This window comes from Dunckerocampus dactyliophorus, chromosome 2 (assembly GCF_027744805.1).
Source record: "Dunckerocampus dactyliophorus isolate RoL2022-P2 chromosome 2, RoL_Ddac_1.1, whole genome shotgun sequence".
Classification (NCBI taxonomy): domain Eukaryota; kingdom Metazoa; phylum Chordata; class Actinopteri; order Syngnathiformes; family Syngnathidae; genus Dunckerocampus; species Dunckerocampus dactyliophorus.
In genome coordinates, this window is record NC_072820.1 from 24765807 (window position 1) to 24793149 (window position 27343).

General features: G+C 37.3%; 1 protein-coding gene across 7 annotated transcripts in view; it reads right to left on the minus strand.

The window, feature by feature from the left end:
- The window catches only part of LOC129176996 (choline transporter-like protein 5-A), a 34548-nt gene extending 12510 nt beyond the window's left edge, over positions 1-22038 (minus strand). Inside the window, exons 1-15 of one of the 7 annotated variants that reach the window (XM_054767654.1) lie at positions 21922-22017; positions 20305-20375; positions 16554-16602; positions 15355-15479; positions 13707-13780; positions 11326-11410; positions 9543-9627; positions 7736-7864; positions 6516-6576; positions 6249-6372; positions 3041-3124; positions 2738-2850; positions 2453-2584; positions 471-570; positions 73-165 (exon numbers count right to left, since the gene is read on the minus strand). In XM_054767654.1, coding sequence (XP_054623629.1) covers positions 73-165; positions 471-570; positions 2453-2584; positions 2738-2850; positions 3041-3124; positions 6249-6372; positions 6516-6576; positions 7736-7864; positions 9543-9627; positions 11326-11410; positions 13707-13780; positions 15355-15431 — 1157 coding nt within the window. In that variant the 5' untranslated portion in view covers positions 15432-15479; positions 16554-16602; positions 20305-20375; positions 21922-22017. Of the gene's footprint in view, positions 1-72; positions 166-470; positions 571-2452; positions 2585-2737; positions 2851-3040; positions 3125-6248; positions 6373-6515; positions 6577-7735; positions 7865-9542; positions 9628-11325; positions 11411-13706; positions 13781-15354; positions 15480-16553; positions 16603-20278; positions 20376-21921 lie in introns of all 7 variants that reach the window. The other 6 variants (XM_054767655.1, XM_054767656.1, XM_054767660.1 and 3 more) reach the window with 6 other exon arrangements.
- Positions 22039-27343: the final 5305 nt, after the last annotated feature.

Sequence of the window (27343 nt, forward strand, 5' to 3'; positions counted from 1 at the left end):
GTGGGTTGTAGAAGCATTTGAACATAAAAATTAGAACCCTCTTGTTTCACCTTTTACCTTTCTGGAGGATACAAGGCAGTAATAGTGAAGTAGGAAGCACACAAAGCAAGAGAGAGAGATGTGATCACTGGGTAGAAGAGAGTCGACATGATGTGACCGATAGCTCTGCAACGAAAGACAATCCAAATCAATGACACAACCCATAATAAATTAAATGAAGATAATAGACTGGAATAAATTCATACTATTTCATGGAAGAAATACTCGAGTCACCGGTAGTGTTTAGGCCAACAGAGAAGGCCTTGCTGGCCCTGAATGCACACCACTGAATGTGCTAACTCATTTATGAGGAAGTAATTCTGTTACTAATTCAATTACTTTTATAGGAAAGTACCTAGTAATTAGAAAGAATGACTTTTTTAAGAGTGTTAATCGCACATCCAGTTGTTATTCCATCAAGAGTTACGTACCTGCTGGCCTCTTTCAGGAGGACAACGGCCAGCTCCACTCTCCTCCTCATGATGACCAGTATGCAAAAGACTGAAACTTCTGTCATTCCAAGGGACATCACTGACAATGTAACAACAAAAACGTTTCTTAAATGCATGCTCATTTAAAAATGTTGACTTGTCAATGCTGAAGTGCATCCAAAGCATCCAAAATTCAATTTATTAGTCTTACTGCATCATTTTTTGATGCTCAACTATTTCCAAATTTCTACATCAATTCAAAGCATTCCACCATCAAAATGTTCAGCTCATTCAGGGTATTCAAGCTATTTATTTTCCACATCACATGTGAGACATCATCAGTAACTGTGTGTGAAAGAGTGAAACACGACTTCTCCAGCTGCATGAAGCAAGTCTGTCCAGGGAGGGGGCAGTCGCTATGTGTGACTGGCCAATCACAGAGCGTGAAGAGTGAATACATAAGTGGTTACCCAATGAGGATTTTCCTTCAGCACGAGTATGGATAATGACGAGCTGTACTCGTTTCATGCTCGTACTCGGCAAAAATGCATTATCCATAACTGAAACTCGTCTAAATTACCTGCATTGAGTCAGCCAGAGTCTGACATGACATTGTGAAAAAAAGTACCACTTCCACTTCCATGTGGAAGTGGTATGTCTTTGGCTTCTTACTTTGTCCTTCTTCCCTACTCAGTTTCAAACCTATCCTTAAGTTTAGAATACATAAATTGCTACGTTAAAAGCTTCAGAGATGCTGCGCATAGGTGGTGCACAATGTCATGTAAAACAAAGCTAGCAGCATTGCTGGAGTGTACGTCTATGTATGGCAGATTAGTATTTGTGTGGCTGTCAATCAATCAAGTGACAAATGTCATAGTGACGATTTTTTTTAATATCATGCAATCGACCCACATTATTTTCGAGATACTACAACAAAAAACTTTCCTAATACTAATGGTGAGTTTTTATGTCTTATTATTGCTTACCATTTCTACTATATTAGGTAATACAAGTATAAAGGTGACTATAGGGGTGTTATTAATGTCTACAGGACTCTGATAATGTTAAAAAAAACGTAATATTCCATTTATTAATATTGAATCCAACGGAAATTCACTTATTGCGGTCGAGTCTGGAACCAATTAACCACGATAAACGAGGGGTGATTGTTTATGCTAAGCTATGTGAACCAAACAGTGACATCTTAGCTTTGTGTTATAGGTAACAAAGAACATTTGTGTAAGATCTAATAATATATCTAATTAATATTGAATTAATTTAATTTTTTGAATATGCCGAGTGCAGATAAAAAAACAACCTGTGTCTGAAAATGGCTCATGGGCTTCACTTTGGACACTGATGTCCTAAAAAACGGATGAGAAGAAAAAAAAATCCAGCGAGACTATTGCGAGGGCTTGAGAAACTTCTGCAAGATTCTGAGAAACCTTTGTGATATCCTGAGAAACTTTTACAAGAGCCTGAGAAACTTTTGCGAGATCCTGAGAGACTTTTGCGAAAGCCTGAGACTTTTACAGGAGCCTGAGAAACCTTTAGAAGAGCCTGAGAAACTTTAGCGAGAGCCTGAGAGACCCTGAAAAACTATTGCGAGAGTTTTTCAAGCCTTTATTTACTTCTGGTATTAGCAGGTCCACTGCTGCACATGTTGTTGATTGCCAATCATTAATGAGCAGTATTGATGGAGGAGGACCTTATGGTTTTAAAAACGTAGGCTTCAAAATCTCTGAGGATATCACAAACGTTTCTCTGAATTTTTGTGGGGTTTGTTTTTCTCTCATCTTTTTTTGTCCAACATGTCCCCTTCTGGGCTCCGTATATTACATTTGTTAACTGGATTTAAAATGAGCTTTCATGGCAAAAAATAAGATTTAGCTTACCTGACACGTTTTGGCATTTTGTTTTCATATGTTAAAAGGATATCATCAGTTACGTTTTCATGTAAAACGAAAGAAAAGGAGACTTGCATAAAATGATCCATGTTTGTTTCAGCTGCAGATAGACTTTGATATCCGTTTGCAGACCGACGTCCACAATGGACACATCAGAACCTTGACTTTGTCCCAGCTTGCTTAACTCCACAGAGCAGAACCACAAACCTAAACGTGAGCAAACACAGTGAATGAGTTCCTGGAAGCCAATGAGAGATGAAAATATCAATACTTTATCCAACGTATTCAAACACAATCAGTAGACTGGCAGATATCAATCATGAACAATTGAGCAATGAAGTCAATGGTTGAAATGCGTACCGTATGACAGAAGTAGCATGACGGTTACAATGGTAGTCCCCAACAGTAGCCGAGCGGTGAACCTCAGCAGAACGATGAAGATGAGACTGAAAACCAAGGACATCAGCAGACCACTGCAAGACAAAATGTGAATTAAAACTGAAAAATAACTGGGAGAGCTACATTTCAAACAAATATTAAATGATAAGGACTGTTCATGTACGGCTATAAGGTGTGGTAATGATGTTGAAGCGCAAATAATATTCATTTAGAGCTCTGGTTTTCTTTTATTGATTGTGGTTGACTTTGTGTGATTGTAGTTACACAAGAATCCATGGCCACGACTTCCGAAAATCTTCCACTATCTTCTGCCCGAGCTGCTGAGTATCCACCAGTCCTCTTATTCCACTGCAAGGATGAGAAGGAGTAGAAATTGGAATGGAAGCAAAAATGGCAAACAAGAAATAAATAATTAAATAAATAAATGCAGTAATCCTTCATTTATTGGGGCTAATCGGTTCAATATTGGGACCAAAACTGTTGAATTTGTATATCAATGACATCTGTAAAGTGACAAAAGACTTAAAGTTGATATTATTTGCGGATTATACTACTTCTTTTTGTTCTGGGGAAAGCACACGAGCTAATTAAAAACGTCACCCATATTAAAAAGATAGTTTGATAAAGACAGATTATCCTTGAACTTAAGTAAAACTAAACTAATGCTATTTGATAATAACAGAAAGGACACGTACGACCAAATACAAATAGACGGAGTGGATATTGAAAGAGTGAAAGAAAATACATTTCTGGGGATCATAATAGAAGAAAAAATGAGTTGGAAATCTCATATCAAAAATATACAACAAAAGGTGGCGAGAAATACTTCAATATCGAATAAAGAAAAATATGTTCTTGATCAAAAATCATTCCACACTCTTTGGTATTACCATTTCTAACTTATTGTGTGGAGATACAGGGCAATAATTATAAAAGCAATCTTCACTGGCTAAATGTACTGCAAAAAAGATCAGTGAAAATAATTCATAACGCCGTGTATAGAGAACATATTATTTTTAAAATCACAAATATTAAAATTTGCTGATTTTTGTACATTTTCAAACTGCTAAAATAAGGCATAAAGTTAATAATAACCTGCTACCCAAAAATGTCATACATTACTTCTCTACAAGAGAGGAGAAATATGATCTTGGGGAAAAACTAAACTTACTGTATATGCAAGCACAACGCTAAAAACCCACAGCATTTCAGTGTGTGGAATTAAATGATGGAACGGATTGAGCAAGGAATTCAAACAATGCACTAAGATGAGCGAATGAAAAAAAAACAATACAAGCAGTTGATGTTTGCAAAACACAAGGCAGAAGTGTCTTGAACTTGTTTTGTTATGCTTGTCTCTATTTATTATGATTTATTTATTATTATACGGATTATTATATTTATAGTGAAAAAAATCTTAATAGTTAGATCATTATATTTTTATATTACCTAATCATTATTCGGTGTATTAAAAAAAATCACATATGGAATACAGGAAGTCAATAACATGTACTGCACAAGATGGGGGGTAGGATTAAATAAGCTTTGCTTCTTCCTACTCCTTTTGGACATGTGGAACTGTGAATTGAATTATGTGATGTATTCCATTGTAACTTGCATGCATGTTCAAACAAAATTAAACCATTACCATAAATATGGTTTTTAACATTATTTGAATCTTTTAGACATGAAATAACACCCCTATAGTCTCCTTTACACTCTTATTACCCAATACAGTCCACATAATCAGAAAATATATATACGACTTATATAAGACTTGTGCTCGTATGTGTTGCTGTAAATGTGTTCCAGTGCTAGGGGAGTTGACTGGGGAGGCGGACATGAAGTCAGGGATTCAGACTTACATTTGTGTTATGGCTCCAACAGTAGCCCGTGTTAGGGATTAGTGCCTGTTCAAACCTGCAATAAAAGCCTGTTGTTCCGGCAATCAAGTCTGGTGCTTGTGTGTCTCATCCAACATTACAGTAACATTACTGACACCTCTTGACCAGTGTAGAATACTACCATAATTTCTGGTGTTTAAGCTGCTACTTCTTTCTGATGTTTTGAACCCTGCGGCTTGTGCAGTGAAGCGGCTAATTTATGGCTAAAAACTACATTTCCCATGATACTTACAGTACAGCCTCAGGATGTAGTGACATGGACGAGTGACGTGGACATTTTGAAGTGGATCTCTGACGCATTGTAAGTAAGTTTGATCAAGTGTTGAATTACTACAGTTTCTGTTTGGACTACTCGGATCGCCAACCGTCCATTTCATTCAGATGGATTGAATGAAGAGGATATCGCAAGCAAAATGGCTAATTTGCCTATAGACAACGATGAGTGACAACAAAAGAGAGAGAGAGAGACTGACAAAATGTGTGACAAAGGAATTATGAGGCTTTTCAATTGTGATGCTTGTCAAGACGACTTGAGTGGTCTTCCTAGGAAGAGCAGGAGGAGGAGGACGGCGATGATTGACTTTTCTGGTTGGCTACTGTTTAACTAGTCATGTTAAAGGCACTGTGTTATACGCACTGTTCTGTTTATTTAATCAAAAGTTTAAAAAAAATCTTTCTTTGTAGCATCTTTTGTGTACTAAGTATCCCATGTTATGGCGTAGACACCTATGGTTTGTAGACAGGTGCGGTCTATCTATGTACAAATCATTTATTCTCATTAAATTTAGTGAGTGCGGCTTACCGGTTTGCTCTATAGTCTGGATATTACGGTACATATCATCACAATGTCAACATTTGTAGTTTACTTCATTTAGCCATTTTTATGCTTGAAAATGCTTAATTTAGGCAAAAATACGTAAAATTAGCTTAATTTCCATATTTTTTGACTAATAATAGGAGGTATTCAACCACAAAACAGCATTATTTGTTAATATATTTTTGAAAAACCATGATAGAGTGACATCACAAAATTTGAAGCACACAATTCAGCATTTACTGCCCTGCAATTTGGTAGATTTTTGGTCAATAAAATAATTGCTTAAAATTTTTTTCTCCGAAAATAGGCATTTTTGTCTGTAGAAAACACATCTCATTCACCATAAGTCATTAATAATTTATAAATATGTGATAAAACGGGTAAAAAACACAACATACTGTACATCTACCACTGTTTAAAAAAACACATACAATTTTTATATGTTTATGTCTTTATGCTTCACTGATAATGTTTTCTCCACAAGCATTGATTTTTCACACTTTGTTTTGCCGTCGTTGAACGCACCATAGCTGTGTGCTGTGACTGGCTACACCAGGACTCCAATTCCATGTGTTCATGGATCATCTTACATTTTCATTCATTAGTGGTGAATACCTATACATTTTATACTTATACGAGGAGCGAGCTGTGTGTCAAAAATTTAAATTTTATGTGCGCATCAGTTACTTACAGTATTTCGCTGACAATAATTAGCAAAAGAAAAAAAGATTATGTGAAATAGCAGACATACCTGGCAACATCTTGGAGTTCAGTCACACTATGTGCTATTTCAAGGGCTTCTTTGGACTTCGTCTTATTTGCCACAGTCACAGTCTCATTAAGAGTGAGGACATCTGGCAGACACCTCTGAAGATCTGGGACACACACACACAGTTACAATAATGAATCGTAAACACAATGCACTAAATAAGTAGGTACGTGACTCCAAAAGAAGCAATGTGAAAAAGTCAAATTTAAAAAAAGTTTGATATTACGAAAATTCAAGCATCATCCTTACATGGTTTACTTGGCACAATCATCGAGGGACAATCCTCGTCTCGTAGGACCTGAGATACTGGCTGGAAGATACCAAAGAGAACGGGAAAGAACAGACAAATGAACATTCACGCTTGAATGCTATTTTCCAACTTTGTAATTGTATAGTAATGCAGCATTACAATATTTGAAACTCTATCAATCAGTAAATATCACTGAATGTCTATGCTCAGTTTCAGATTGGCTAGGATGGGTTTTGCCTGTTTAGACTACATTTAGAGATGAAAACAACATGAAAACCAGAGAGCTGTCTATGGGTGAAAAAGTGAGAGAAGATGGAAAATCAGCAATGGGAGTCAATATTTTCTTAACCAAATGATCCTGCATGGTAGATTATGAAGAAAGAGGGCAAGAATGTTGGCTATGGCAGTTTGTGGAGAACTTGCTGCAACGTCTGTGGATGTCGGAGCCATTCACCCACACATGTCGGAGCTGGGACACTGCTGTGAGCCGCTACACTGACACTTATTGAAAATAATTTTCGGATGGCAAGAAGGGCTTTTGCCTACATCGGTGAGTTTCCCTTTATCCACGTCTCGGTAAGCACAGCAAAACACGCCTTTCGATGACTTATAGGTCGCATATATGGGACCTGACCGTTCAGACTACAGTAGTTTCGCATACGTATCACATTTATAGCTACATACGAATGAGGCCTGAGTCGCCTTTGAAAAAAATTGGATTTGTGCTGTTCACACATGAAAAAATCAGATACATGTCACATATGAGCAAAATAAATTAGAATTAACCAGCAGTATGAACATAGCCTTACTTGTTGCCATTGTGGCAAAATAGTTCAATCTTTTTCTCATCTGACCATCAGACTTTTGTTCACAAGGCATATGACTATGGAGCCAAAACGCTGACAATAAGTTTTGCTATTGAAAAAAAACTTGGCATTGCAGAAAAAGTTGCTTTGACGATTACCGTAGAGGTGTTTGTGCCAAGAAGGCCTTCTATGAGAAGCTATTAGACTGAAAAAGTTCATAGACTGAATCTAAAGGTGTAATAATATTATTAATAATATTGAACAATAGAAAACCACTTTACAATAAAGGTGTACTTACACTGATACGTTCTTCATGAGAAGTTTACTGTAGAAACTAGATTTAACAGTTTTTTTTTCATAACAGCAACTCCTACAGTGTTTGTACTTGAACTGATCATATATCACCACCATACCTTCTCAGGATCATCAAAGCCAGGTTTACAGAACTGTCTGTAATACTCCCAAGAACTGTTGCCAAGTTTGTGCTGCAGTTGCATCGCAGTAAAAGTAGCAAATTTGTCAGGGCACTTGGACACACAGATCTGAAACAAAGACAGGACATTTGCCATTTACATACAGAAAATAAAGTCATACTAAGCACTCAATGGGTCAGTGTAACATGGAATTATATGTATATATCCCAAAAAAACTACCCTAATTATGTACTTTTGTACTTAAATTTGCACTTGTGATCAAAATTAAGGTGAGTAGATTCTTAAAACAGTAAGGTGGTATACGATGTTTTTGTTTTTGCAGTGGATCCCTGCACATTCTGGATTCAGCATCCACGGTCCTGCAAGTTCACAGGTTTTTGGTCAAGAGATACGATTTAGATTTTTTTTTCTCCAAAATTAGGATGTTTTTTTCTGCAAAAAACATCTCATTTGCCATAAGTGGGTGGGTAATAATGTATTCATGCGTGATAATAAAGGTAAAACATATACAGTATACTGTATGTATAGCAGGAGTGTCCAAAGTGCAGCTTGGGGAACATTTCCGGCCCATAGCTGTTTTATTATTGGCCCATGGCACATTCGAAATATGTAATTTAACAAGAAAACTAAACAGCAAAAATGTTGAAATCTGCAGTACTTTTACAAGAATGTCAAAATATATAGTAATACATAGTAAGTAAAAAGTTGTAACCTAACAAGAAAAAGTGGTCATTTTACAAGAATAACATTATTATATCGTTATTATTATTATATTATATTATTATATTATATTATGATGAAAACTAAATTCACTTTAGTAGCATAAAGTTTAAATATTAAAGACAAAAGACATTTTTGAAAAGTCGTAATATTATGAGAAACAAACAAAACAACAAATGTTGAAAATGTTATACTGTTACAAGAAAAAAGACAAAACATAATGGGAATAAAGTCATTATTATGAGAAGAAAATGAGAAGAAAGTTGAAATAGCTGGAAAATAATAAAAAATCATAGACAACAGAAATGGAAAAAACAGCTGTAATTTTACAAGAATAAAGTCAAACTATTGAGAGAATAAAGTCGTATTCTAACGAGAAAAACAAACGTACCTTTACAAGAATAAACTCGTAATTTTATGAGGAAATATAATGTCATTTTAGTTGCAGGGAGCTGAATTATTCAGAAAAAAATATATTATTTCCTTGAAGTCTTGTTTTCTATTATGACACACAAACAAAACAAAATAGTTGTAATATTTGGAAAATTAGGTTGTCAAAGAAGTTGTAATACTATGGGAATAAAGTAAAAATATTACGGGAATGAAGCCATAATGTAGAATCTCTATGACGATTATTTAAGGAGAAAGTTGAAATATTTGAAAAAAATTAGGAAAAAATTTCATACTCATAACAGGCTTTTTACATTTGATCTATATTTTATTTTTATATTTTATCTTATATCACAAAGCTAAGATGCAGTTTTTTTCTTGGACTTGCTTCCATCCTTTCATTTCTCAGTATGTGGCCCTCGCTGGAAAAAGTTTGGACCCTCCTGATTACAGCATACATGTAGCACTGTGAGAAAAGGCCACAATTTCTACATGTTTATATCTTTATGCTTCACTGATAATGTTTGTGAGGTGTGCAGAAAAACATTTTTAAGTGTGTATCAATAACTCTGGGTTTTTTGCCATTCGCTGGTGGTCCTGGAATATAAACCCCACACAAGACAGAGATCTTCTGTTCTTTTAACAAAAACTGTCATCTGCAAAATCTTTTTAGTACCTGAGTTGTTGGGCACTGTAGGTTGATGAGAATAGCAGGGCTGGCACATTTTATGATGTTGAAATAGAAGAGAATTGGCCGCTTGCTGAAAAAAAGACAATACACTTAAAAGATGTGTGTCAGATCTGGCTTGACCTGTAGTTAAAACCCATGTCCTTTATGTTTTGCAGCCAATAGCAATAAAATTACTCGCATGCCCTGCTCATGCATTTCTTAGTTCCCGAGTTTTGTATTATATGTTCATTTCTTCTTTTTCAATGCTTAGAAAGAACTTGAGTCAATCTATTATAAATTGTTGAACTGGATTGGATAGTTTGATTTGGTTACACCTGCCGTCCATTTCCACTAATTTTGTAAAAGAATAGCCCAACCAAAGAATGGACTCTGCACCGCAAGTGAATTATGAAGAAACTTTTTGGAGGAACCTAAACTGAATTGTTGCTCCTGGCCTGGAACTTCAAAACTTTTCTGCTAACCTCTACTGGTGCCATGCAGTGGCCATTCTGTGAGAAACACTACTGAATTCAAGAAATAACTCATAGCAAAACAGGAAGGTGGTGTCCGTGTTGATCTCACTCCCACATCGTGTCTTTGGCAGCAATAAGGTCTTCAATGAAGGTCATCAATATATATCTCAGTCATCATTTATATGCATTTAGAATTGTTTTATCCACATAAAACTATAATTGTAAAACTATAAAAACATGTTTTGTCTTAACATTTTTGGCTTTCTGGAACAGATTAATTGGATTGACATTAGAGGTGCACAATAAATATCAGACTGATAATTTTAGGGGTCATTTCTAATAAAATGCTCCACTGTGATGTACGTGGGTCAGGGTTAGAAAATCAAGCGCTCTTTTTCTCCTATTTGTGATGTGCTGTAGACATAAACAAACATGTCGTCGATTGTGTGGGACCTCGCCATTGCCTCAAACACCTCGCGCGAGCACAAACACTTTGCGACGAGAGAAAAAAATATCAACCCTTACAACACCAAACCCCACCAGCCACCCGAAACACTAGCGACACCACAACGGTGCCCCGGCGCCAACGAAGCTGCTCTAAAATCAGTCACAAAGAAAGACTAGCGGACTGAAGATCCCCATTGGCCAACACAACCACTCCGAGCCACTGTTTGTACTTCTGAGTCGCTACTATTTTTTATGTTTTGTTAATAGTAGCAATGTCAAGATATTTGGTCAGGACAAATCTATAGATACAGTCTGTCAAATCCACCAGGTGTACACAAACAACAGTTAATCGAAATAAATAAAACAAATATATATAAAGATAAATAAAAAGTTATCAGTTATTGGGTATCGGTCATGAGAAGCAGGAAGTTTGAAAAAAGGCCTGAAAAAAAATATCATGCATCCCTAATTTACATTATTTCTTATGGGAAAAATGTATTTGGTTAGAGAACATTTCAGTTAAAGTCCTCCTGGAACAGATTAATCATGCTAACCAAGGGTCCAATGTATATTATTTCTGTCTGGGACATAAAGTCTTCAGTAGATGGAGAGTCACCCAGGCATTGTGTCCCAGACGTGTCATATCTTGGAAAGTCAGCCCTTGTCTTCCACTCCACTGTATCCCATCTTATTAGCTGTCTATGTAACTAATTGCACTGTTTGTCTCTGTTAGTGTCCTTATTAGCTTTTACTGTCTCAGTTTTTTTGTTGCAGTGTCCATGTTTTATTTTATTCGTTTTTTTACTAAATCGAACGTACGTTACGCAGGGAATGTCATAAAAGCTCTATATGTGTAAGGAATGACTCACGCATTGGAGGTCCCCTTCTGACCACAAAACTCGCCATTACTGTTGGTTGGATGGAGAACCTTCCTGGGGTCACCATGTAACCAGGCTGGAAAAACACATCATTTGTCTGACAATCAATTTTCATTACTGCTTAAACATCCACCTACACCACTTTATTTTCGATTCTTCTTCTATGCCGCTTATCCTCACGAGGGTCGCGGGTATGCTGGAGCCTATCCCAGCTCACTGCGGGCGAGAGGCGGGGTACAGGTCACCAGTCAATCGCAGGGCACACACACATATAGACAAACAACCATTCACACTCACATTCATACCTATGGATAATTTAGAGTCGCCAATTATCCTATCCTAACATGCATGTTTTTGGAATGTCGGAGGAAATCGGAGTACCTGGAAAAAACCCACGCATGCACGGGGAGAACATGCAAACTCCACACAGAGATTGGAACGGAGATTGGAACCCAAATCTTCCTGATCTCCTGACTGTGTGGCCAACATGCTAACCACTAGGCCACCGTGCGTCCCCCTTTACTTCTATCTATCTATCTATCTATCTATCTATCTATCTATCTATCTATCTATATGTATGTGTAGATAGTTAACTCGTGTTGAAAGTGCAGATTTCAGGCTGCATACTTTAAATGCTGTAAATGTCTCAAGTAAAACCAGACTTATGATCAATGCTATTCACCAGGATTTCCTCGTCACACTTCAAACCAGAAGGATCTGCACCCAATGGAATATGACACTGCCTTGCTATTCTTAGTTTTGTCAGGGCAATTAATCGATAGTAACTGGACTTTTCAGGTTATCTTAGAAGATTTTTCGCCATCACTGTCATACATTTTTTCTTATTTTGAGTAATAACAGTGTAAAGGTGACTATAGGGGTATTATTTCGCGTCTAGAGGACTCTAATAATGTTGAAAGCCGTATTTAGAAGGGCGTAAACAGGCTTGCTACGCTTTAACTACAAAAATATTCCATTTATAAATAAGGAATCGTACTTTATGGAAATTCACTAATCATGGTTGGGTCTGGAACCAATTAACTGACATAAACGAGGGATTACTGTACTGTTTTCCTCTGCTGACATCAACAATGTCAAAATGTTACTAAAAATACAAAGAAAAAAACATGTTTGAGACAGATACATTTATACAGAAAGTGTGAAGGATGCGGGACACACTTTGATATATTGTGTGCATTAAAGATGCTAAAAGCATCCAGTGCAGGTCAATATATGCTAACAGGTGACAAAGCAGATTTGTGTAATAATATATCTCATTACCAATGAATTTGTTATTTTTACAATATGACGAGGGCCAATAAGTATATGTACCGTTACACCCCTAAACATTAACATTTAGCCTCAATTTAAAAAAGTGTCCTTGCAACAATACAGTTGTATCCCGTCACTTTGCGGTTCAAATTCCGCGACTACACCCTATCATGGTTTTTCAAAAAATACATTAATTAATAAATCATGCTGTTTTGTGGTTGAATACGGACTAATTTGAGGTATTTTCAAGCATAAAAATTGTTAATTGAAGTAAAATATAAATATAAGGCCTTCAGAAGACAATGTATTCGACACTGGTCACTAGGTGTCAGTAATGTTACTGTAATGTTTGGTGAGACACACAAGCACCAGACTCGATTGCCGGAACAACGGGCTTTTTCATTTCATAACAGGCACAATAATCCCTAATAAAAAGACGAGCTACTGTTTAAAACTCACACCAAAACTCCACTCTGAACTCCCGCCATCACTTCCTGTCCGCCTGTCACTCACCTCCCCTAAGGAACATATTTATTGCAACATAGACAAGCACAAGTCTTATTTATGTCTTAAATGTGTTACTTTATGTTATTATGTCTAATATTGGGTAACAGGAGTGTAAAGGTGACAAAAGAGGTGTTATTTCATGTTTAGAGGGCTCTAATAATGTTTAAATAATGTTTTTAGAAGGTCATAAACAGATTTCCTATACGCTATCTGTGAAATTATTCCATTTATAATAAACGGAATCCTACTTTGCGGAAATTCACTTATCACGGCCGGGTCTGGAATCAATTAACCGCCATAAACGAGGGACTACTGTATTCGGACTTGTTTGAGCAAGTAGATGAGCAGATGCAGGTATTTATTTCCATGTATGCACTGAATCCGCACATTGTTACTGTTTTCAATTGAGTCTGTAAGAATAAGGGTTTGGGCTCCTGACTATTACTCAAATATAAGAGTCTGTGGTTCAGATGAAATTGAAAATGTCCTCAGGTGATACTGTCAGCCTTGATGGGATTGGAATTGCTAGTTTTCAGATGCAGAGTCCAGTTAGATTACGTTCAAACAAGCGTGTGTATGAGGAGAGGACTTACCTACTATCCCAAGGGTGATGTATGATAGAACGACAAGGATGAAGATGAAACAACAGAAGACATCGGTGCATCTTCTGTGAGTACAGATAGGAGAAAAGGTAAAAAATAAAATAAAATCAGTTCATCCTTCAAGACGTCAGAAGGCTACAATTTAAAAAATGTTAAAATAGATCTGAATTGTGAGAAACTAAATATGTTTTAAAAATCCAGAAATAAATGACTGCTTATTTGATTCTGGGAAATAAGTATTTGATCCTCTACCAACCAGCAAGCATTGTGACCCCCACAGAGCTTTTTGCTTTTTGCATGCATCAAGTAGACTCAGCAGAGAGTCCAACAACAGCATCCCTATACTGTCCATTCTGCTTTGGGGATGTTTCTCTCACCAAAATCCCTTTTGAGATGTGTACAACCCTGGTGAGCAACCTAAAGAAGTGTCTGAACTCTGTGCTTGCCAACAAGACTCTCTGAACTACAGGTGTCGGACTGCCATATCATTTTATGTGGCCCGCAAATACCTGGGAATAATGTAAAAAAGACACATATTTTCTTTTTGTTATTTTAAAATTATTTTTTAAAAATATCTGAATATATATTTTAATGTTATTAATAAAAATGTTTAAAACTCCTTTAATATAGTTATATTTTTATGTATAATATATAAAGAATATATATAATACATACAGTATTTTTTTACTTATTTAAATATTTTTATATTTCATTAAGTAAAAACATAATACAAATTATTTTTTTTATCATAGATTATATCCCTTGCTTACTGTATTTGTTGTACAAAATTTATTTTGTCGTCAAATCCAATAACAATATTTTTTATGTATTATTAATAAAATTATTATTATTAGAATTATACACTAGTTGTATACTCAAATTAGCGCTTAGCACCTTGACTTCTTTCATCGTACATTTGTTGCTAAAACAATAGAAAGTAAAAATTCTAATAATCAAATGTGCCATACTATCATGAGGTGATTATACATGAATATGGTTTCATAGTTACAAGTGGCCCTCTGAGTTAGTTGGTTTAGATCACCACATCGGTTAATCGCCTTTTGTATTGCCCTCAAATAATGAAATCCAAATTAATTAACCTCCATTTCATTTACTGTACATGCTGTCTCGACTATGAAAATCCTTAGTCGAAGACAGCCCTAATTGTCTGTGGCTAGGGGGTACTTGGTTGAAAAAACGATTCCACAGGGTAATTCTTATTTTCTCTTAGTATTAGGGATGTCCGATATTGTCTTTTTTGCCGATATCCGATATGCCGATATTGTCCAACTCTCAATTTTCCAATTTCAATATTAACCGATACCAATATGTGTAATGTCACATACCTCCTGCCGTGGAATTAACACATATCTGTTGTGAAACTAAAGGATACAGCATCAGCAATCATTGTCTCGACATGGCTGTAAACATCTCGCATAAGCAAACTACCGCGTCTGCCTGCCACAATTTCCCCATTTTTTTACATTCCCGCTACCCCTTAAACATATGAATGAATTAATTGTATGCGTAATACAGTGTTTTCCACAACGTGGGCAAATTATGCTCTCAAACACGATGTTACAATGGCCAAATCATGCAGTCTATGGGCCAAATACCATTCAAGGTAATTAAGTCTTACCTGTGAAATGTTATCCCCTGGTATTTGGTTTGCAGCACATGAATGAGGCCTCTTCTCAGCTCCGACTCTTGCCACATCCAATATGGCGATAACGTTGACGTACTGCTCAGCGCTCTGTGTGACGTCTACATAGATATGTCTATGAGCTACCCCGCTCACCATTAGCAGTGTTTTGACAACCCACCACGTCCTGACACCACAAACACGGTTAAGCAAAGCATTGCCTCAGGTATATGCTGTGTGTTGACTGTTATGGTGACAGCAATGTTGCTTGTGGCGCTTAAAGGGCCATATCGGTTTTTATTATAGGGGAAAAAAAACAATACCGATATTACATTTTTATGCCAATATCGGGCCGATAATATCGGTGGGTCGATATCATCGGACATCCCTAATTATTAATTCTATTATATTGGGTAATAGAAGTGTAAAGGTGTATAGGGGTGTTTTTCATGTCTCTAATAATGCTAAAAAGTGTATTTAAAAGGTCATAAACTGGTTTTCTATTCTCTAACTACAAAAATATTTGTTAAAAAAAAATGTAAAGAAGGAATCTTACTTCGAGGAAATTCACTTATCACCGTCGGGTCCTGAACGCGATAAACAAGGGATTACTGTACATAGTTCTGAATCGTTTTAGGTGTTTCCGTGCGGACAGAGATGTTTCCTGGCAGGACTTTGTGCGTACAAACAATTAAAAAACAACTTCCATCCATCCATTTTCTATACCGCTTCTTCCTCATTAGGGTCGTGGGGGCATGCTGTACCCCGGGCGACAGGCGGGGTACACCCTGGACTGGTCACCAGCCAATGGCAGGGCACATATAGACAAACAACCATTCACACTCACATTCATACCTATGGACAATTTAGAGCCTCCAATTAACCTAGCATGCATGTTTTTGGAATGTAGGAGGAAACCGGAGTACCCGGAGAAAACCCACACGCACACGGGGAGAACATGCAAACTCCACACAGAAATGCCCAGGGGAGAATCGAACCCAGGTCTTCCCGCTCTCCAAGCTGTTACTGTGCTGGCCAATGTGCTAACCACTAGACCACTGTGTGGCCCCAAAAAACAACTTACAACTTAAAAAATATTTATATTTTAGCATGTGTTTGGCAAGATTGGTGTTACAGCTGTATCACAAGAATTAATAGATTCCAACAATTCCTGCATGCAAAGATGAAGCATTTACCTTCTGCGCACTGGACCTCTGAAGGAAGGATCAAATTTGTGTGGCTCTCCTGCAGAGTATAAAAAAAGTAACAATTTATGACATGTGATCAAAGCTGAATCTGTTACCCATTTCGGGGTACTGCAAGTTACAACTAAGCGGCACTCACACTACTAAGTCATTCAAACCGTGCCAGACTTGGACTCGTCTTAAAAGGATGATGTTTTGTTGTTGTACTTCATATTCCGTGGCAGTGGTGTGTCTCTTAATGGTGTGTGGTCGGCAGCGTTGGGAGTAACATAAGTTACTAACACTGTTATTGTTTTCCATATATAAACATATATATAAATATAAATATAGAGGGTTTACGCCTTAAAAATTAACTTTAAAACAATGTTAAGTAATATATTGTATGAATATATGAGAATATATGTACATACTGCACATGCCATATAGAAAAATATATAGCTTATTATTTACGCACATATTGACCACAATTAGTTTGAAAACAATTTAAAAGATACAAATTTTGACTGCGCTTTATTTGGAAAAACATGCACCGGAATCGCATCTCTGCCGTGTCGGCACTTGCTCATGTCAAGGCCAGTGTTGCTAACTTCGCAATTTTGTCTCTAGATCTGGCGACATTCCAATCCCCCTTGACAACATATTTTCTCAAAAGCGACTAGCGAAAAATCTAGCGACTTTTTCTGACATTGCTGGGGAGTTTTCTAATATGGTGATAGCACATATTGTTCAGCATTTTGTGTTCTCGCTGAGCAGCGGCGGGTGGTGATGTGGAGCTCTAGGCATCGAAAGTGCAAATTAATTGCTATTACATATATTGACCGGAAGAATGTACTTATGACTCACGAACCACATCTGTCATGTTAATGTGAGCCATAGAATAAACACAGCATAATCTGTTATTCACTGCTCAGTTGTGCTAATTTAAAAAAACTTCTCAATTGCCAACATGTGATGGGAGAACTTTGAGAGGCGCTGGCCGAGATAAAATATTAGTTATTTTATTTTTGATGAAATGATGGACAATTTTAAATTAACAAACCAAGAATCAAGTTTATTTGTAGTTCTAAACGTAATTAAGGTGTTTTTTCCTCACTGTTTTAGTCTCTCCTACGAGGTTTTGCTTTTTTCCTACAGCATTTTACAACATCATATGCAAATGATATGCAAATTTGACTGTGACATCATCTGGCAATTTATAGCGACTTCTAGGACAGCCAATAGCCACTTTTCTTACTGAAAAGTTGGCAACAGTGGTCATGGCACTAGTGTCTTGTGTTGACGTTCACTGTGTTCCTTATTATCGTGCAAATTAAAAAATAGTAAGTAATATGTGTAGTCAATTGACGACAGCTTGTCACATGCTAAGCCTATCTATGCCAGCGTGTGTGATCGCTCACGTTTCAATCTCATTTGACTTTCTGCCGTCTTTTACCCATTTGCACTGCCTCTCTGGTGGTAACTAACTAGATCAGAGGTGAGCTACACGTAGCTATCACATCCATGCTAACTTACTTTTTAAAGTGTCACTTAACAATCTTGCTCTCTTGTCACATTTATTATCAATATTCATACGCTACACCCCCATGGAATCATCAACATTAGGACCATATATGCGGGTAATGCAAAAGTTAGCAATGTCATCACATACAGTGTATATTAATTATTATATATCTGCCTTCTGTGTTCCTATTGGTGTTCCTCTAGCTGTGAAAAAAACTGTCTGTCTGTGTGTGACCCATGTGTGACCTAACATTCACAAACCTGCAGGGACAGCGTTGATACTTTTGAGTTGATACATTACATTGGAGAGGGGAAACAATATGTAATATAATATTTACTATATATTCCATGAACCCAGCTTTGCCGAGGTCCACACTTTCAGCTGCCATACATCTCACACTGCACTCGACCCCCTTGGCCCCACCTAAAAGTGGTTAGCCCATTGGACAGGGGGAACCCACTTTGCCTTTTCAGGCTGTACATGGCCGGGCCCCAATTGGTTCAGGTCCAGCTAGCTGGCCTGGCTCCAGACGGGGCCCCCGGTGATCCGTGTCCGGGCGAGGGAAAACTTAGTCCAACTTTGCCATTCATTGTTAGGGTATCTTGCACTACACTTAGTGTGGTCCCTCCTTAGGCCCTTTTTGTCTTAGGTAGCCCTACTAGCGACATACACACCCCTGACAACTTAGCGCCAAGAATCATTGGGACATGCAAACTCCTCCACCACAATAAAGTGGTAGTTCAAGGAGGAGCAAAGAGGGCGAAATGAGTTTCCTCTGTAGGTTTACCGGGCTCACCCTTAGAGATAGGGACCCAGGACAAGTTGGAGAGATGTCTCTCAACTGACTTTTCTGTCTCGGCTGCTGAAAAAGATGGATGGAGTGTGTGTGTGTGTATATACTACAGTGATATGAAGCTATAGCAATATGAAAATATATTGCAAACTTATATGAGGGTTAAATGCTTCCCACCTTAGGCAAGCAATGGTTTCATCTGTTTTTAACTTAAAATAATCATCAATACATTTTTCAATACCTATACCTCTTTCTATAGCGCTTATCCTCCTTAGGGTCGCAGGGGTATGCTGGAGCTTATCCCAGATGATTTGGGGCAAGGCAGGGTACACCCTGGACTGGTTGCCAGCCAATTGCAGGGCACTTTGGTCAGTACTTCAGATGAAATGAAAAAGTAATCGATGCATGCATGAGTTTTATATGAAGGTTCAAATATCAATCTTAGGTTTTTCATGTGATTAGTTAACATTGTCCTGGTTTGTACAGGAGTTGCATCTCTTTGGGTTGATCTGTTTAGTCCTGGGTCGAAGGTACAAATAAAGTCCAAGGTGGCCACTTTTTGGTTAAATATTGTATATCTGAGGCTTCTAGGAGTGTTTCCTGTAAAAAGACGACCTTGGATATGAAATACTTGATCCTATTCATTACTTGTTTCAGTTTTCTTATTTCTCACGTACTAACTTGACACAGTGACATCCATATTCTTCTGTATTGTTCTATGAATGTACTGTTCGGCGCAGAGCAACTTTATGGTATGGTAAGAATTCACAGAGGATAAAACTAAAAAACAAGAGTATAAATGAGGCAAAATAAACCAAATAGTAAAACAAAGTTACCCTCCTCTCTCCCCTCTCGCAGGAACACAATCAGAACTTGACCCAGCATTTCTCACATCTGAAACGCTTCCCTTAGCCCTTCCTTGGTTTACCCCTTACTAGTGGAACAACTAGTCACGTGACCCGACCTAAAATTCCTGATAGTTTGTTCACTTCCTCTGTTTCACATGTACCAGCGAGGACGAAGACGATGGTTACCTTTTACAAGCTGCCCTGAGACAGATGAAAACTATTATGCTGTTTTCCATTTGGTAAAAATATAACAGAGAGGCTACATCGAACAGTGGTTTCCTTAGATATGGTTGATACCAAATAAATTAAATGCATTTATGTGACAAAGTACTAGCAAGAAGCAGCCAGGTGATGGCCAAGAAAGAATGTATAGTAAGAGACGCTGAAATAAACAGACCTCAGTTCAGCTAAGAGCATTAGTGAAGTAGAGTTAATCTTCATCCTGTTCTGACTAGATAAGACCAGCTGGCCCTCTGGTGCAGACCACCATTGTTGTTATTGTTGTCAACGAGGTAAGGAACAGAGACTACATTAGATCTGAGCGGTCAAATACAGACGGGTCTGACAAGATTACCAGTATATTCCTTAGGAGTACAGTACCAGAGTTCAGGGCATACTGTACTGTAGGCAGTGCTTCTCAACTGGTTTTGTCAGTGGGACCCACCATCACACTGTAATGACAAGTGGTGACCCAAATTACGTACATTTTTCAACCCAAATTTCTGTATGTGTAGTGTGTGGGGAAGAGTAGCTACAGTGAGGTTACCCAGCATGTTTTGCGGGTATAGTTTTGCATGAATGTTAGTGCATACGTGTTATTTTGATACACTTATGCACTACCACACAACACACGTGGTGCAGTTGCATTGTGTGTTCCATTTGTGTTGACTTGTGTTTGTTTTGTTTGCACCACGAGTTATACAGGTGTTTGTTTTGATGACCTCCTGTCCATGTGAGTTGTGTTGGGAGGGAGTATTTGCTGGCTAATTACTGCAAATATAGAAAATGTCCTTACAGTATGAGTGTTGTTGCCACCTTAAGTAGTATTAAAATGCGACCACTCCATAAAGAATACTCTTCAAAATAAGAGCATCATTTCTTTTGCCCGGGCAAAGACACGCGACCCACTGAAAAGTGTTGGTTTCATGAGTTATCGTCGAGTGCACAAAAAAAAACTCCATCCTACTCAACTTGAGTGATACCAGATGGCAGCTTTTAACACCAACAAAAGAAAACACCAACACTAAATGTGTAACAATATGATCTACAAAAGGTATTTATTAGTTAAGTCATTCGACATTAACTTATTAGAACCCAAGGGGAGAAACTATTGGATTCAAGAAAGAACTCATAGCAAAACACCAAGGTGGTGTCCGTCTTGTTGCCACATTGTGTCTTTGCCAACAATCACGATGAACGAAGGTAAAAGGTAAAAGTAACCATAAATGTTCATGTAACCCTTTCATTTAGCAATAATATGCATTTAGAAGTGTTTTATGCATGTAAAGCTATAATTGTAAAACTAGAAAAACATGTTTTGTGTTAACATTTTTGAGACTCAGGTCCTAACTGTTTTAGTTAGCGAGGAACTACAGAGTCAACATACTTGACATCATAGACGGGTGACGTCTGCTTCTTGTTTCCATGTATTAGCAAGCTAATCGGATGCTAACAAGGACATTTTGTGATAGAATACTTTAAGAACAGTTTGATTCACGCAGTGTATGAATAACATGACAAAAAGTGTGCCATATTGTACGCTAAGCAGAAAATATATGCAAACAGAGACCAAATGAATTAATTAATACCAGTTGGCAACGTGTCATGTGACTATCCCAGGATATGGCTTCTCCAAAATGGCGGCGTCGTGTCCTCCAGGTTATATTTTGACATCAAAATGTCATTTTAAATCCATTTAACAATCATCATGCTGTAAGAGTGTCAAATATCATAGTTTAACTCTTCTTACTATAGTTCTTCAATTAATTCATAGAAAACAAGCTTGGAAAATATCACAATCAGGCATTTAGCCTCCAGATTGCTCTGGAAAACCTGATGTAATGTATAAGTATATTTGTGGTTCAAAGTTCCTTTAAGTTTCATTAAGAGTTGTTATGGGTTCAGTGCATTTGGCCTGTCATACATTTCAGGACAGATGCTTTAACCATGTTAGCATTGGATGTTCTTTGCCATGACAAAAAATTAGCATTTACTCACCATAGGGACCAGGGTGTGAAGCTGAAGTGACTTTCTGTGAGTTGGTGGAGATGTACCGCTGCGGTGCCATGGCGAGTACAACAGGACCAAGACATTGGAAGGGATGAATGAGGTACACAGATAAGCTGACTGAGCTGCTCTCTCTCTCATTCGCTCTCTCTCTCTAATTCAATTCTGACTAATTCAAGCATGCTTAGCAGATCAAGTTGTGCAAATACAGTGGTACCTCGGTTAGCCTCCGTTTTTCATTTAACGTCGTAAATTTACACCACAGTTTTGCCCCATTTGAGTTCATTCTCCACTTAGCGTACAATATGGCGCACGCATGTTGTTGTGTGAGTCCACCTGTGTTTTGAATGGGTTTTTTTTAATCACAAAATGTCCGAACTTGTTAACATCCTACAAACTGGCTAAACAAAATGGCCACCAGGACCGGAAGTTCTGCAAAATAGCTCACGCTATAAGCACTATGGTGCACACATAGGGCTTCTGTTTTTCCTGTTTGTCAATGTTATTTTGTATCTGGCCCTATCAAATAAAATGAGTAAGTAAATCAATTAGTTGCCGTTTCAGACATCATTTCTTGTGTGTAGGCGACTTATTTGGAATAATCCCCACGTAAATGATTAGATTTTCATTAAGGTGAATGAATTTGCTTGAAACTGCAGCAGTTTTGAAAGTTGTGATTTTTATTAACTTTTAATGAAAATTAGTCGATGAAGTAAATTGACATTGACAGTCTCCATGGAATTTTGGGCAGAGGAAACTGCTTCACAAAAGTTGGAGCTTCCATTCAGTGAACAGGCTCTCTCTTGCGGAACAAAATAAAATACAAATTGAAAAAACACACACAGAAGTGGTCTGAAGTAGCCAAGTCAACAGCGGAGGACATGCTAGTGGGCTGCTTTACTTGAATTTCGTGATTGACTCCACCAGTAAAAAATAAAAATAAAAACTAGAATAAGTAAACGCAATCAAAACTAAAAGAAAAAAAAAGACACAGGACCACACAACTCATTCTGAGTTAAAAGCCAGAATATAAAAGTGGGTTTTAAGATGAGACTTAATGCATTCAACTGTGGTGGCTGTTTGTATGAGCAGGGAGAGTGTTCCACAGCTTGGGGCCGATTACAGAAAAGGCTTTTTAAGTCTTGTTTTAGGCACCACTAGTGGGAGCCGGCCTTCGGACCTCAGTGAGCGCTGGAGTGTAAATTTCGACGAGGTCTGAGATGTATTGAAGGGCCAGCCCATTCAAACAAACAATACAATTTTAAAATAAACTCTAAAACAAACAGGTAGCCAGTGCAGGGAGACTAGAATTGGGGTGATATGCTCCCTTTTTTTGGTTCCTGTTAAAAGCCATGCCGCAGAAATTTGGATTAATTGTAAGCGAGAGAGTGATTTGTGGCTTATTCCAGAGTAAAGTGCATTACAGAAGTCCAGACGTGACGAAATAAAAGAGTGCATGACTTGTGCGATGGCATATTAGTATTGATAATAAGATGTAAAGCTTATAACAGTGAATAATAATAACATATATAATACATATTGCAAATACACTACCGGTCAAAAGTTTTAGAACACCCCAATTTATTCAGTTATTTATTGAAATTCAAGTGGTTAGCTTGAATGGTGAAGTGGTGAAGTGCCAGAGGTTAAAAAAAAGGTAAGGTTATCCAAAATTGGAAAATAATGTATATTTCAAAATTATACAAAAAGGCCTGTTTCAGTGCCCGCAAAATGGGTCAACAATTTAAAGCAGTTCTGCAAGCTTTTCTGCAAAAATGGAGGTTGATCAAGCCTTGGCAGTTAGTGCAACTAATTCCTACAGGTGTTCCAAGTTCTGGAGAACACTTCAAAATGTAGGTTTGTCCTCCAGAGAAATTGGAGTGTTCTGAAACGTTTAACTGGTAGTGTATATGTATGTACATTATATATATAGTATAATAACCAATCTTCAAGTCCATGTCTTACGGCTTAAGTCTATGTTCTGCAAGTTCTCTATTTCACCTCCAAATGTTTCTTCCTCCTCGAAACTCTTGACACACCACTCAAATATTTGCTATAATCACTGTAAACATCCGTCTCATACACTGCCAAGTTTTGTTTGCCTTAGTGATAGGACCTCGATGGCGCCACTTCCGGAAATGAGGCTGAACTGTGAGAGGTAGTTCGTCATGGCTGGCACCATGAACTATAAATGTCATTTTTTTTTACGAAGTTACCGTTCGCTTTCAAAAATCAAACAAAGTAGAACATAATTACAAACAATAAATAACATATTTAAGCAAAGTTGATGAATCGTGTCAGGGACCCTTTAAAATTTGGATCAGCTGATTAAGAGCTTATTATACAGTAGTTTAATGCTTGTGTGAAATAAACTGTTTATGCAATGTTATGTTTATGTTTTTTCTTGGTTTCACTTCCATTTCTTCTTTTTGCATTTCAATGCTCTACTTAGAACCTCCTTAAGGTCCAACAGTGCAAAATGTCAATTCTTGCAATTTTTCAACTGGTCTTAAAATTTTGATCAGGAGTACATACTGTATATAGTTTTCAGTGTGAAACTCAGTGATTAACTGCATAATACTCAAACAACACACCATTGCAATTTGAAGTATTTATTGATATGAGAAAAACATAATATTAGACAGATCAAGTACTTTAGTACTTTTAATACATGTGAGCTTGATTGGACCATTGGAATGTAACACAAAATCTTTTGTGTTTTCGATTATTAGGATTTTACTCACATTGCATATAATCCCTCCATAACTTCTAATGAGTCAGAAATTAAATAGACATTGTGTAATACTCACATAGATAATGATGAATTGTAAAAACAAAGTGAAAGGAAAAAGTGCCAACAAGTAGATATCACCTCATAGTTGCTTTCTTCAGCGCCCCTTTTAAAGGTGACATTTTGGCATGTCTAAATACACCAAGTGTATGAAACAGACAGACTATACACCAGTCATGAAAGCATAATTATGATACTTGCAAGCAGAGGTAAATTGAAACAAATATTCCTGAGTATTACTGGGTAAAGCACTTTTAACCTTTTAATACCTGCAACCGCCTGTTCTGGGGGCACCTGGGTTGCATCACTCATATCAATATAGAAATGCCATACATCCACGTAACTGGGAGAATGTCATCTAAAAGCTCAACAAAACCAAATTTGGGAAAGCAGAACTGTGAGCGACCAATCATCCTATTCAGGCCGACCAATACTTTCTACCAATTATTTTGCAGCTTCATTTAATTTGTAACTGCCGCAAAATAGACTATTTTTATACAATCTGTTCTTTGAAACCACTATTGGTAACACAAGCTATCCTGCAGTGGAGTTCTTATAGTTTTATAGAATAGAATTTGGAGCCAAAGACAGTACCTTGAAATGGGAAAATGCACAAACTTAAGCAATGACCCTTTCATTGATACGAGTGTCGTTCCTCTACTGTACTACTAAAAGTCACCGTCTCATAAAAGCTGCTTCATTTACTATTATTCAGTGGTAATGATGCTGTAAGTACATTTTCACATCTACAATAACCATCAAAGTATTTACTTTCATACCAACATCATCCATATGACATGTTCTCCAAACCTGCAGAGACATTAACTAGGATCTTCTATTCTACCGGTATAGTGATGATAAAATAAATCTTGGGGAACATTTGGTCTTTTCTTGATCGATGATTTCATCCTGGATTTTGGTAAAAAAGGTGACAAAAACGTGACAGGAATATCATGGTTTTATTGAGTTCCTCTAATGTGAACTATACAATGATTTGCAGTAGAAGTCATTATTGATGTGCTGTTTGTAAAATCTGCACTATTTTGGCTCCACAGATAAAGCTGATCACGTACAGGAGCTTTTGAAATCCAGTAACAATCGCTACCTTTCGTGTCCTCCACCATCACACACGTTACTTAGCAGAGGTGGGAGAAAATCTGTGTTTTGCAGGTCTCAAGTCTTTAATCCCAAGTCAAGACAAGACCGGTTGAGTCAAGTCTGAAGTCTCACACTTTAAGTTTTTGAGTACTTACAAACCATAAGCACTGATAAGTGTTTACCAAATAAAATACCCTGACCTCATTCTCCTTGGTAGCATGTTGACTCATCCCGGTGTTATCACTGCCACTCTCCAGCAGTCTGGCACTCACAGAAATGTAAACCACACCCTCGTTGTTTGTACTTAAATGTCAATAGAAGCATTTAATGAGGCAGATTTTGTGGGAAAATTTGGTGTCTTGCTGAAAATTACACAACGGTCACATTAGTTGAATACTTTGAATGGGGACACTTTTTCACAACACATTCACTGAAAATCTCAAGTATTTTCAAGTCATCAGACTAAAGTGCCAGTCATTGATGTCCAAGTCCAAGTCGTGTTTCTAGTCTTTGGTGATATTGTTGAGTCCAAACTCATCAAAAGTACCTTGAACGCCTTCTGTTTTGATTCTAACACACACCAGCTGCAAAGCAAGAAGTTAGGCTATCGTTATGGGGCCAAATTACATCACATGAATAAAACGTTATTACGTTAACTAGACAAAGCCATTTCAGTAAAAATTGCGCGTGAATGCTGAAATGCTGATGCTGAACTGGCATATTGAAATATCCTAGAAATGTGTTGAAAACGATTTACTTACTGAGAATCGAACCGAAAACTATCAGGTTGACCTGAGCCATCCCATCGTGCACAGTCAACGGAATGTGACATTGTTGCAATGTCACATAAAATATTTAATTATGGAAAATGTAGGAATTTGTAGCAAAGTCCTGTTAGATAGCACTACATGGTCTGAATGAGCTGAACATTTTGATGTTGGAATGGATGTTTGAATAGACTGAGAAATGTGAGAGGAGTTAGCAGGCAAAAAAATGGCAGAATTTGAAATGTTGGAATGTAAAAAACGGAAAATGTTTGTTGAAATGTTAAACAATTACTCAAGGACTGATGATGGAACCACCAACCATCGGGTTGGGAGACGACCAATCCACCACCTGAGCCATGTCACCCTGTAGAATAAGTGGAATGTTACAGTAATAGAAAATGTAAAATGATTTTTCACCAGCAAGGGGCATCATTTAATGTGTCCATTTGTTTTCAGCAGACTAAAAGCGGCAGAATTTGAAATGTTTGAAAGTAAAAATGTATAAGTAGGGTGAATCACTACAGCAGGATCAAGGATCGAACCAGTAAACGTCGGGTTGGGAAACAACCACTCTACCACCTGAGGTATGTCTCCCTATAGAATATGTAAAATGATTTTCCATCAGCAGGGAAAATAGTCACAAAGAAAATGAAATGTCAGTAAATGTGGCAATTTTTGGAAAAGTCGTGACAGATTGCCAGCGTGTCCTGAATGAGCCAATTTTGATGTTGGATTGGTTTGAATCGGTTGAGAAATG